General features: G+C 40.8%; 1 protein-coding gene across 1 annotated transcript in view; it reads left to right on the top strand.

Annotated features, from left to right (window-relative positions):
* The window catches only part of LOC117521623 (NACHT, LRR and PYD domains-containing protein 12-like), a 177,440-nt gene extending 167,147 nt beyond the window's left edge, over window positions 1-10,293 (top strand). Inside the window, exons 14-15 of the mRNA XM_034182961.1 lie at window positions 8,630-8,676; window positions 9,712-10,293. Of these exons, the coding sequence (XP_034038852.1) occupies window positions 8,630-8,676; window positions 9,712-10,250 (586 nt within the window). The 3' untranslated portion in view covers window positions 10,251-10,293. The remainder of the gene's footprint in view (window positions 1-8,629; window positions 8,677-9,711) is intronic.
* Window positions 10,294-11,864: the final 1,571 nt, after the last annotated feature.

Consider the following 11,864-nt stretch of genomic DNA (forward strand, 5'->3'; position numbering starts at 1 on the left):
CAGCCTGTTCAGTGGATTTTTATTTTATTTTTTTTTAGCACTGTTGTTGTGTGTTACCTGTGCTGCTCCACAGCCTGTTCAGTGGATTTTTATTTTATTTTTTTTTTAGCACTGTTGTTGTGTGTTACCTGTGCTGCTCCACAGCCTGTTCAGTGGATTTTTATTTTATTTTTTAGCACTGTTGTCGTGTGTTACCTGTGCTGTTCCACAGCCTGTCCAGTGGATTTTTATTTTATTTTTTAGCACTGTTGTCGTGTGTTACCTGTGCTGCTCCACAGCCTGTTCAGTGGATTTTTTTTTTTTTTTTTTTTAGCACTGTTGTCGTGTGTTACCTGTGCTGCTCCACAGCCTGTTCAGTGGATTTTTATTTTATTTTTTAGCACTGTTGTCATGTGTTACCTGTGCTGCTCCACAGCTTGCCTAGTGGATTTTTATTTTATTTTTTAGCACTGTTGTCATGTGTTACCTGTGCTGCTCCACAGCCTGTTCAGTGGATTTTTATTTTATTTTTTAGCACTGTTGTCGTGTGTTACCTGTGCTGCTCCACAGCCTGTTCAGTGGATTTTTATTTTATTTTTTAGCACTGTTGTCATGTGTTACCTGTGCTGCTCCACAGCCTGTTCAGTGGATTTTTATTTTATTTTTTAGCACTGTTGTCGTGTGTTACCTGTGCTGCTCCACAGCCTGTTCAGTGGATTTTTATTTTATTTTTTAGCACTGTTGTCGTGTGTTACCTGTGCTGCTCCACAGCCTGTTCAGTGGATTTTTATTTTATTTTTTAGCACTGTTGTCGTGTGTTACCTGTGCTGCTCCACAGCCTGTTCAGTGGATTTTTATTTTATTTTTTAGCACTGTTGTCGTGTGTTACCTGTGCTGCTCCACAGCCTGTTCAGTGGATTTTTATTTTATTTTTTAGCACTGTTGTCGTGTGTTACCTGTGCTGCTCCACAGCCTGTTCAGTGGATTTTTTTTTTTTTTTTTTTTAGCACTGTTGTCGTGTGTTACCTGTGCTGCTCCACAGCCTGTTCAGTGGATTTTTATTTTATTTTTTAGCACTGTTGTCATGTGTTACCTGTGCTGCTCCACAGCTTGCCTAGTGGATTTTTATTTTATTTTTTAGCACTGTTGTCATGTGTTACCTGTGCTGCTCCACAGCCTGTTCAGTGGATTTTTATTTTATTTTTTAGCACTGTTGTCATGTGTTACCTGTGCTGCTCCACAGCCTGTTCAGTGGATTTTTATTTTATTTTTTTTAGCACTGTTGTCGTGCGTTACCTGTGCTGCTCCACAGCCTGTTCAGTGGATTTTTATTTTATTTTTTACCACTGTTGTCGTGCGTTACCTGTGCTGTTCCACAGCCTGTCCAGTGGATTTTTATTTTATTTTTTACCACTGTTGTCGTGTGTTACCTGTGCTGCTCCACAGCCTGTCCAGTGGATTTTTATTTTATTTTTAGCACTGTTGTCGTGCGTTACCTGTGCTGCTCCACAGCCTGTTCAGTGGATTTTTATTTTATTTTTTTAGCACTGTTGTCGTGCGTTACCTGTGCTGTTCCACAGCCTGTCCAGTGGATTTTTATTTTATTTTTAGCACTGTTGTCGTGCGTTACCTGTGCTGCTCCACAGCCTGTTCAGTGGATTTTTATTTTATTTTTTTAGCACTGTTGTCGTGCGTTACCTGTGCTGCTCCACAGCCTGTTCAGTGGATTTTTATTTTATTTTAGCGCTGTTGTCGTGCGTTGCCTGTGCTGCTCCACAGCCTGTCCAGTGGATTTTTATTTTATTTTTAGCACTGTTGTCGTGCGTTACCTGTGCTGCTCCACAGCCTGTTCAGTGGACTTTTATTTTATTTTTTTAGCACTGTTGTCGTGCGTTACCTGTGCTGTTCCACAGCCTGTCCAGTGGATTTTTATTTTATTTTTTACCACTGTTGTCGTGTGTTACCTGTGCTGCTCCACAGCCTGTCCAGTGGATTTTTATTTTATTTTTTGGCACTGTTGTCGTGTGTTACCTGCGCTGCTCCACAGCCTGTTCAGTGGATTTTTGTTTTGTTTTTTGGCACTGTTGTTGTGCGTTACCTGTGCTGCTCCACAGCCTGTCCAGTGGATTTTTATTTTATTTTTTGGCACTGTTGTCGTGCGTTACCTGTGCTGCTCCACAGCCTGTCCAGTGGATTTTGATTTTTATTTTATTTTTTTTAGCACTGTTGTCGTGCGTTACCTGTGCTGCTCCACAGCCTGTCCAGTGGATTTTTATTTTATTTTTTAGCACTGTTGTCGTGCGTTACCTGTGCTGCTCCACAGCCTGTCCAGTGGATTTTTATTTTATTTTTTACCACTGTTGTCGTGCGTTACCTGTGCTGCTCCACAGCCTGTCCAGTGGATTTTGATTTTATTTTTTTTTTGGCGCTGTTGTCGTGCGTTACCTGTGCTGCTCCACAGCCTGTCCAGTGGATTTTTATTTAGCGCTGTTGTCGTGCGTTACCTGTGCTGCTCCACAGCCTGTCTAGTGGATTTTTATTTTGTTTTAGCACTGTTGTCGTGCGTTGCCTGTGCTGCTCCACAGCCTGTCCAGTGGATTTTTATTTTTATTTTATTTTATTTTTTAGCACTGTTGTTGTGCGTTACCTGTGCTGCTCCACAGCCTGTCTAGTGGATTTTTATTTTGTTTTAGCACTGTTGTCGTGCGTTACCTGTGCTGCTCCACAGCCTGTCCAGTGGATTTTTATTTTTATTTTATTTTTTAGCGCTGTTGTCGTGCGTTACCTGTGCTGCTCCACAGCCTGTCCAGTGGATTTTTATTTTGTTTTAGCACTGTTGTCGTGCGTTGCCTGTGCTGCTCCACAGCCTGTCCAGTGGATTTTTATTTTTATTTTATTTTTTAGCACTGTTGTCGTGCGTTACCTGTGCTGTTCCACAGCCTGTCTAGTGGATTTTTATTTTGTTTTAGCACTGTTGTCGTGCGTTGCCTGTGCTGCTCCACAGCCTGTCCAGTGGATTTTTATTTTTATTTTATTTTATTTTTTAGCACTGTTGTTGTGCGTTACCTGTGCTGCTCCACAGCCTGTCTAGTGGATTTTTATTTTATTTTAGCACTGTTGTCGTGCGTTACCTGTGCTGCTCCACAGCCTGTCTAGTGTCGGATTCCCTGTTTGGGAATCCGCTAGCTTAGCGTAGCTACTAGCTCTTAGCCGTTTTAGCATGGCGGCTTCTCCTGTCTCTCCCGTACTTTTCTGCTCTGGGTGTGAAATGTTTAGTTATTCCTCTGCCTCTTTTAGCAGTAACGGTACTTGTAATAAGTGCAGCTTATTCGTAGCTTTGGAGGCCAGGCTGGGCGAATTGGAGGCTCGGCTCCGCACCGTGGAAAATTCTACAGCTAGCCAGGCCCCTGTAGTCGGTGCGGACCAAGGTAGCTTAGCCGCCGTTAGTTCCCCCCTGGCAGACCCCGTGCAGTCGGGAAGGCAGGCTGACTGGGTGACTGTGAGGAGGAAGCGTAGCCCTAAACAGAAGCCCCGTGTACACCGTCAACCCGTTCACATCTCTAACCGTTTTTCCCCACTCGACGATACACTCGCCGAGGATCAAACTCTGGTTATTGGCGACTCTGTTTTGAGAAATGTGAAGTTAGCGACACCAGCAACCATTGTCAATTGTCTTCCGGGGGCCAGAGCAGGCGACATCGAAGGACATTTGAAATTGCTGGCTAAGGCTAAGCGTAAATTTGGTAAGATTGTAATTCACGTCGGCAGTAATGACACTCGGTTACGCCAATCGGAGGTCACTAAAATTAACATTGAATCGGTGTGTAACTTTGCAAAAACAATGTCGGACTCTGTTGTTTTCTCTGGGCCCCTCCCCAATCAGACCGGGAGTGACATGTTTAGCCGCATGTTCTCCTTGAATTGCTGGCTGTCTGAGTGGTGTCCAAAAAATGAGGTGGGCTTCATTGATAATTGGCAAAGCTTCTGGGGAAAACCTGGTCTTGTTAGGAGAGACGGCATCCATCCCACTTTAGAGGGAGCAGCTCTCATTTCTAGAAATCTGGCCAATTTTTTGGGATCCTCCAAACTGTGACTGTCTAGCGTTGGGACCAGGAGGCAGAGCTGTGGTCTTATACACCTCTCTGCAGCTTCTCTCCCCCTGCCATCCCCCTATTACCCCATCCCCGTAGAGACGGTGCCTGCTCCCAGACCACCAATAACTAGCAAAAATCTATTTAAGCATAAAAATTCAAAAAGAAAAAATAATATAGCACCTTCAATTGCACCACAGACTAAAACAGTTAAATGTGGTCTATTAAACATTAGGTCTCTTTCTTCTAAGTCCCTGTTGGTAAATGATATAATAATTGATCAACGTATTGATTTATTCTGCCTAACAGAAACTTGGTTACAGCAGGATGAATATGTTAGTTTAAATGAGTCAACACCCCCGAGTCACACTAACTGTCAGAATGCTCGTAGCACGGGCCGGGGCGGAGGATTAGCAGCAATCTTCCATTCCAGCTTATTAATTAATCAAAAACCTAGACAGAGCTTTAATTCATTTGAAAGCTTGTCTCTTAGTCTTGTCCATCCAAATTGGAAGTCCCAAAAACCAGTTTTATTTGTTATTATCTATCGTCCACCTGGTCGTTACTGTGAGTTTCTCTGTGAATTTTCAGACCTTTTGTCTGACTTAGTGCTTAGCTCAGATAAGATAATTATAGTGGGCGATTTTAACATCCACACAGATGCTGAGAATGACAGCCTCAACACTGCATTTAATCTATTATTAGACTCTATCGGCTTTGCTCAAAAAGTAAATGAGTCCACCCACCACTTTAATCATATTTTAGATCTTGTTCTGACTTATGGTATGGAAATAGAAGACTTAACAGTATTCCCTGAAAACTCCCTTTTGTCTGATCATTTTTTAATAACATTTACATTTACCCTGATGGACTACCCTGCAGTGGGGAATAAGTTTCATTACACTAGAAGTCTTTCAGAAAGCGCTGTAACTAGGTTTAAGGATATGATTCCTTCTTTATGTTCTCTAATGTCATATACCAACACAGAGCAGAGTAGCTACCTAAACTCTGTAAGGGAGTTAGAGTATCTTGTCAATAGTTTTACATCCTCATTGAAGACAACTTTGGATGCTGTAGCTCCTCTGAAAAAGAGAGCTTTAAATCAGAAGTGTCTGACTCCGTGGTATAACTCACAAACTCGTAGCTTAAAGCAGATAACCCGTAAGTTGGAGAGGAAATGGCGTCTCACTAATTTAGAAGATCTTCACTTAGCCTGGAAAAAGAGTTTGTTGCTCTATAAGAAAGCCCTTCGTGAAGCTAGGACATCTTTCTACTCATCACTAATTGAAGAAAATAAGAACAACCCCAGGTTTCTTTTCAGCACTGTAGCCAGGCTGACAAAGAGTCAGAGCTCTATTGAGCTGAGTATTCCATTAACTTTAACTAGTAATGACTTCATGACTTTCTTTGCTAACAAAATTTTGACTATTAGAGAAAAAATTACTCATAACCATCCCAAAGATGTATCGTTATCTTTGGCTGCTTTCAGTGATGCCGGTATTTGGTTAGACTCTTTCTCTCCGATTGTTCTGTCTGAGTTATTTTCATTAGTTACTTCATCCAAACCATCAACATGCTTATTAGACCTCATTCCTGCCAGGCTGCTCAAGGAAGTCCTACCATTATTTAATGCTTCAATCTTAAATATGATCAATCTATCTTTGTTAGTTGGTTATGTACCACAGGCCTTTAAGGTGGCAGTAATTAAACCATTACTTAAAAAGCCATCACTTGACCCAGCTATCTTAGCTAATTATAGGCCAATCTCCAACCTTCCTTTTCTCTCAAAGATTCTTGAGAGGGTAGTTGTAAAACAGCTAACTGATCAACTGCAGAGGAATGGTCTATTTGAAGAGTTTCAGTCAGGTTTTAGAATTCATCATAGTACAGAAACAGCATTAGTGAAGGTTACAAATGATCTTCTTATGGCTTCGGACAGTGGACTTATCTCTGTGCTTGTTCTGTTGGACCTCAGTGCTGCTTTTGATACTGTTGACCATAAAATTTTATTACAGAGATTAGAGCATGTCATAGGTATTAAAGGCATTGCGCTGCAGTGGTTTGAATCATATTTGTCTAATAGATTACAGTTTGTTCATGTAAATGGGGAATCTTCTTCACAGACTAAAGTTAATTATGGAGTTCCACAAGGTTCTGTGCTAGGACCAATTTTATTCACTTTATACATGCTTCCCTTGGGCAGTATTATTAGACGGTATTGCTTAAATTTTCATTGTTACGCAGATGATACCCAGCTTTATCTATCCATGAAGCCAGAGGATACGCACCAATTAGCTAAACTGCAGGATTGTCTTACAGACATAAAGACATGGATGACCTCTAATTTCCTGCTTTTAAACTCAGATAAAACTGAAGTTATTGTACTTGGCCCCACAAATCTTAGAAGCATGGTGTCTAACCAGATCGTTACTCTGGATGGCATTTCCCTGATCTCTAGTAATACTGTGAGAAATCTTGGAGTTATTTTTGATCAGGATATGTCATTCAAAGCGCATATTAAACAAATATGTAGGACTGCCTTTTTGCATTTACGCAATATCTCTAAAATCAGAAAGGTCTTGTCTCAGAGTGATGCTGAAAAACTAATTCATGCATTTATTTCCTCTAGGCTGGACTATTGTAATTCATTATTATCAGGTTGTCCTAAAAGTTCCCTAAAAAGCCTTCAGTTGGTTCAGAATGCTGCAGCTAGAGTACTGACGGGGACTAGCAGGAGAGAGCATATCTCACCCATATTGGCCTCCCTTCATTGGCTTCCTGTTAATGCTAGAATAGAATTTAAAATTCTTCTTCTTACTTATAAGGTTTTGAATAATCAGGTCCCATCTTATCTTAGGGACCTCGTAGTACCATATTACCCCATTAGAGCGCTTCGCTCTCAGACTGCGGGCTTACTTGTAGTTCCTAGGGTTTGTAAGAGTAGAATGGGAGGCAGAGCCTTCAGCTTTCAGGCTCCTCTCCTGTGGAACCAGCTCCCAATTCAGATCAGGGAGACAGATACCCTCTCTACTTTTAAGATTAGGCTTAAAACTTTCCTTTTCGCTAAGGCTTATAGTTAGGGCTGGATCGGGTGACCCTGGACCATCCCTTGGTTATGTTGCTTTAGACGTAGACTGTGTTTCATAATTATTGTATGGCCTTGCCTTGCAATGTGGAGCGCCTTGGGGCAACTGTTTGTTGTGATTTGGCGCTATACAAGAAAAAAGTTGATTGATTGATTGACTGTCGCCAAGTGCTTGCTCACAGGGGGTCGTTTTAACCGTTGGGGTTTTTCTGTAATTATTGTATGGCTTTTGCCTTACAATATCTGTTTGTTGTGATTTGGCACTATATAAATAAAATTGATTTGATTTGATTTGATTTTGATGCACAATAACTGCTGGCAGCCTGTAAAATGAGCGACCTGCGTCATTTTTATCACCTCTGTTTGAGCAACCGACGACAGCACAAAAGTTGACCATTGTTGAAGCTTCTGCAATTGTTCGCCAAATACACGCAGCGTATCACAGCGGCCACCACTTCGTAATCCAGAATGGCCTCGGGACCCAAAATGACGTGACGTTGCATGAAAACATCGGGTGTTAAACTTTACAATGTGGCATAGTCATCAAAAATGACCAAGAGTGGTCCAGAATTACTTGTAATAGACATCTTTGTCCTTAGCATCACTTTATTTACAGGTATCAAGACAATACAGTGGAGTGAAAGTGTTGAGTCATTATCTATCAAAGTACCCACGTTTCCTGAAAGCAACATCGTGTGAGGACTGTTTGCTCTGCTGTCACTTAGAATTCCATGCCCATTCCATTCCATTCCAATCGAAGCCATGCCCTCTCACGCCAGAACGAAGCCAAAAGTTTGAAACTGAAAAAATAAGATCTGAAAGTGAAAAAAAGATCTGAAGATGAAAAACAGAAATATGAAACCAAAAATATATGAATCTGAAAATTTTAATCCTGCAGCTGATAAAAATGACACATCACATGTTAAAATATATTTCAGAGTAAAAAATGAAAATAAATTATTTGATTAAAAGCTGAATCAAAAGTATATTTAAACTAAAACATTTAGCTCCACATAAGAACAGCAGGAAGTCCAAGTTGCAAACATGAAAAAAATAAATCTTGTGTTTAATAATCTTTGAAACATTTAGTTTTAATTCTGGAGGATTTGCTACGAGGTTCCACAATATGAGGGGACATGTAACACCTACAGCTGATTGGCTGAGCACACCTGACTTAGTGATCAGTAGGCGGAGCCTGGAGAGTCAGTTGACCTCCAGGAGCAGGGATGGTGACCCTGATTTAAAGGATTAAATCCACTTGAACAGATTTTCACCAGAATCTTCAAACTTGAAAAAGCCAAAAGTTGTTGTTTCCCGCTGATCAGCACAGTTAGAGGTGATCAATAATCAATGATCCATTTGGAGCGATGAGTGTGTTAGAAGAGAAGAACTAAAGTTTGTGGATGAGATCAATGTCATGTTGATGTTTCCATGATTAAAGCCCATGTGTTGCTCCGCCCCCTCCTCCTTTCAGGGTGGATCCTGGTGGAGTCCGATGGCTGAGACCAGGTCTGAGGAAGTGTAAGTCTGTTTGTACTTTGATCCATCTGTTTCCATAGAAACCACCCTCTGTGACATCACTCATTCAAGTCCTACTGACAGTGAAGCAGAGTTCAACATGAAGGCGCGTCTGATCCACGTGTGTCACGTGCACGACTTCTCCAAATGGACACGTTGAAAATAAATTCAGTGTTTTCACACTTTGATTTATTTGTGGCAGAAACAAAATCAACACTGACGCCACATGTTGCTTTTTCTTTTTTTATCGAGTTCATATTCAACCACAAAGCTGTGCACAGCACACTGAGAGGCCCCGCCCACTTCCTGTCTGTCTGACCTGACTGTGACTAGCCCCTCCTCTTCTCTCCGTGCACGCTCTGAATAAAAATTGTGCTGATGAATAAATTGATTGGTTGATAACTGATCAGGGAACTGTTGGATCAATAACTCCAGCTTGGTCATGTTGATCAGTGAACTGATCAATTAATAACTCTTTCTGCATTGAGTTGATCGGTGAACTGATTGCTTGATTACTCCAGTTGTGTCATGCTGATAGAAGAACTGATTGATCAATAACTCTGGCTGCGTCATAGTGATCGGCGAACTGCTTCATTGATAACTCCGGCTGTGTTGTGTTGATCAATGAAGTGATCAATTGATAACTCTGGCTGGGTCGCTGATCCATGAAATGAAAATTGATAACTGAACTGCTTGATCGATAACTGTGATATCAGTGAAGTGATCAATTTGATAACTCCGGCAATGTCATATTGATTGGTGAGCTAATTGATTGATAACTGTGGTTCTATTGTATTCATCAATGAATTGATCGATCAATGACTCAGGCTGCATTGTGCTGATCAGTGAACTGAACAATCAATAACTGAACTGAACGATCATTAACTTGATCAACGTCGTGTTGATCGGTGAACCGATTGATCGATAACTTCAGCAGTGTCATGTTCATCAATCAACTGATGAACTGGTAATTCCAGTTGTGTCATGTTGATCGGTGAACTGATTGATTGATAACTGTGTTGTGTTTTGTTCCATCAGATTTCTGTGAACTCTCTCTGGATCCAAACTCAGCGAACAGAAAACTCAAACTGTCCAAAAACAACACAAAGGTGGAACATGTGGACGAGGATCAATCATATCCTGATCATCCAGGCAGATTTGACCTTTGCCCTCAGGTCCTAAGTACAACTGGTCTGACTGGTCGCTGTTACTGGGAGGTCGAGTGGAGACGACATGTTTATATATCAGTGACTTACAGAAGAATCAGAAGGAAAAGAGACAGTTTGGACTGTGGGTTTGGATCTAATGATCAGTCCTGGAGTCTGTTTTGCTCTGATGGTTGTTGTTACTCTGTCTGGCACAATAACAGACACACAGACCTTCCTCTCTTCCCTTCGTCCTCTCACAGAGTCTCAGTGTTTGTGGACTGTCCTGCTGGCACTCTGTCCTTCTATGACGTCTCCTCTGACTCTCTGATCCACATCCACACCTTCTGCTGCACGTTCACTGAACCTCTGTGTGCTGGGTTCAGGTTCTGGCCTGGTTCTGGTTCCTCAGTGTCTCTGTGTGGACTGTAGGACAGAGAGTCTCCTCCTGTGGACACAAACACTCGATCACACGCGTTTGGACAGTAAATGTCCAGCTGGTTTGATTTTGACGTCTCAGTTGTTCAGCCTGTAAACTAACGTGATTTTCATGATTGACAGTTTGTTTGTTTGTTTGTTTGTTCAAAGAAACAACAATAAACAGAGTCCACTTATTGTTGTTTCTGGGACAGTCTGTTCATGATTGACAGCTTGAAATCTGTCTCTCCTGATTATCTTTTTCTTATCAAATCAGTTTGATGTGTTGATTGTCTGTCTGTCTGTCTGTTTGTCTGCTCACAAATTATTTGGACATCTTCATTGTGGCTCCGCCCACCTGCAGCCATCAGACAGGTGGAGCTATGTCCAAGTAAAACAGCTTGTTCTTGTTATTTTTTTCCTCTGAAATCTGTCATTACTTATTACTTAATTAATCATTAATTAATCCCCAGGTGGCTCCTGGTGTGTCGTGAGCACCTTGACATCAGTGTGTGAATGTGAGGCATAATTGTAAAGCGCTTTGAGCGTCTGATGCAGATGGAAAAACACGATATAAATGCAGTCCTTTTACCATTTTTCATTTATTAAAAATTGTAAAAAATAAAAATACTCAAACTCATCTGTTTGTGTCCATTTGAGCCTTGAGGAGGAATAAAGTAATTTTTCACAGTCTGAGTTTGTGTTTTGTTCTAAATCTGGTGAGTTTGTCAAAGTGTGAACCAGGAGCTGAATATTATTACACCTCTAATGTTCACACGTCATCTGACACACACAAGACAAACAGGACAACAGACACAAAGACGTCACATTGTCATCCTGATGTTCTGTTTGTCTGTCAGGCCTCAGGTCAAAGGTCACAAGGAGGTTGTGGTGCAGTTGTGTGTTTTAGTTTGTATCCCAAACATCATAAAATACACACTGAGAAAGAACCAAAGCATAAAATAACTGAGTGTTCAGTATCAGCATAAACCATTCAGAGGATGTGGGTGTCAGCAGGAGGTGGCGAGTCTGCTGTGGACAAAAATAATAATTATAATAAGAATAACTATAAAAAAAAAACCTCCTCCATTGGGAAATTGCCCTTGTAATATGAATTAACTTACATTTATGGCTCAGTTCATGTCATTCTTGTGGGTTCACAGTTCTGGTTCTTCTTTCCTGAAAGTTGTGACCATCAGCAAGATTTTTTTTTTTCCAAATGAACACAATCAAACAGAATATAGAAAAACATACATCTTGGAACTACACACTTTCATACAATAAAAGTGTCAAAATACAGAGAAATATAAAGAAAGAAGAAATAAAATGCAAGGACAACCTCGAAAGGAAACAAAATGTTGGGTATAATTAAAATAAGCAAGAAACGAGATATATCTCCACAGATCTTTCTAACTATTTTTATAACTATATATATATATATATATAAAACTATATTTATATAACTATCTTTCTAACTAACAAACTGCACAAACAAGTGACAAGGCCCAAAGTTCAGGACCCAGTGTGAGGAGCTCAGTGCTCCCATTTATGAGTGCATATGTATGGGTCAGTATATAAACTTTCCGTGTCATGCCAAAGTAGTTATCGCCGCCAGGAATTGTGTCCGAT

Source organism: Thalassophryne amazonica, chromosome 12 (assembly GCF_902500255.1).
Source record: "Thalassophryne amazonica chromosome 12, fThaAma1.1, whole genome shotgun sequence".
Classification (NCBI taxonomy): domain Eukaryota; kingdom Metazoa; phylum Chordata; class Actinopteri; order Batrachoidiformes; family Batrachoididae; genus Thalassophryne; species Thalassophryne amazonica.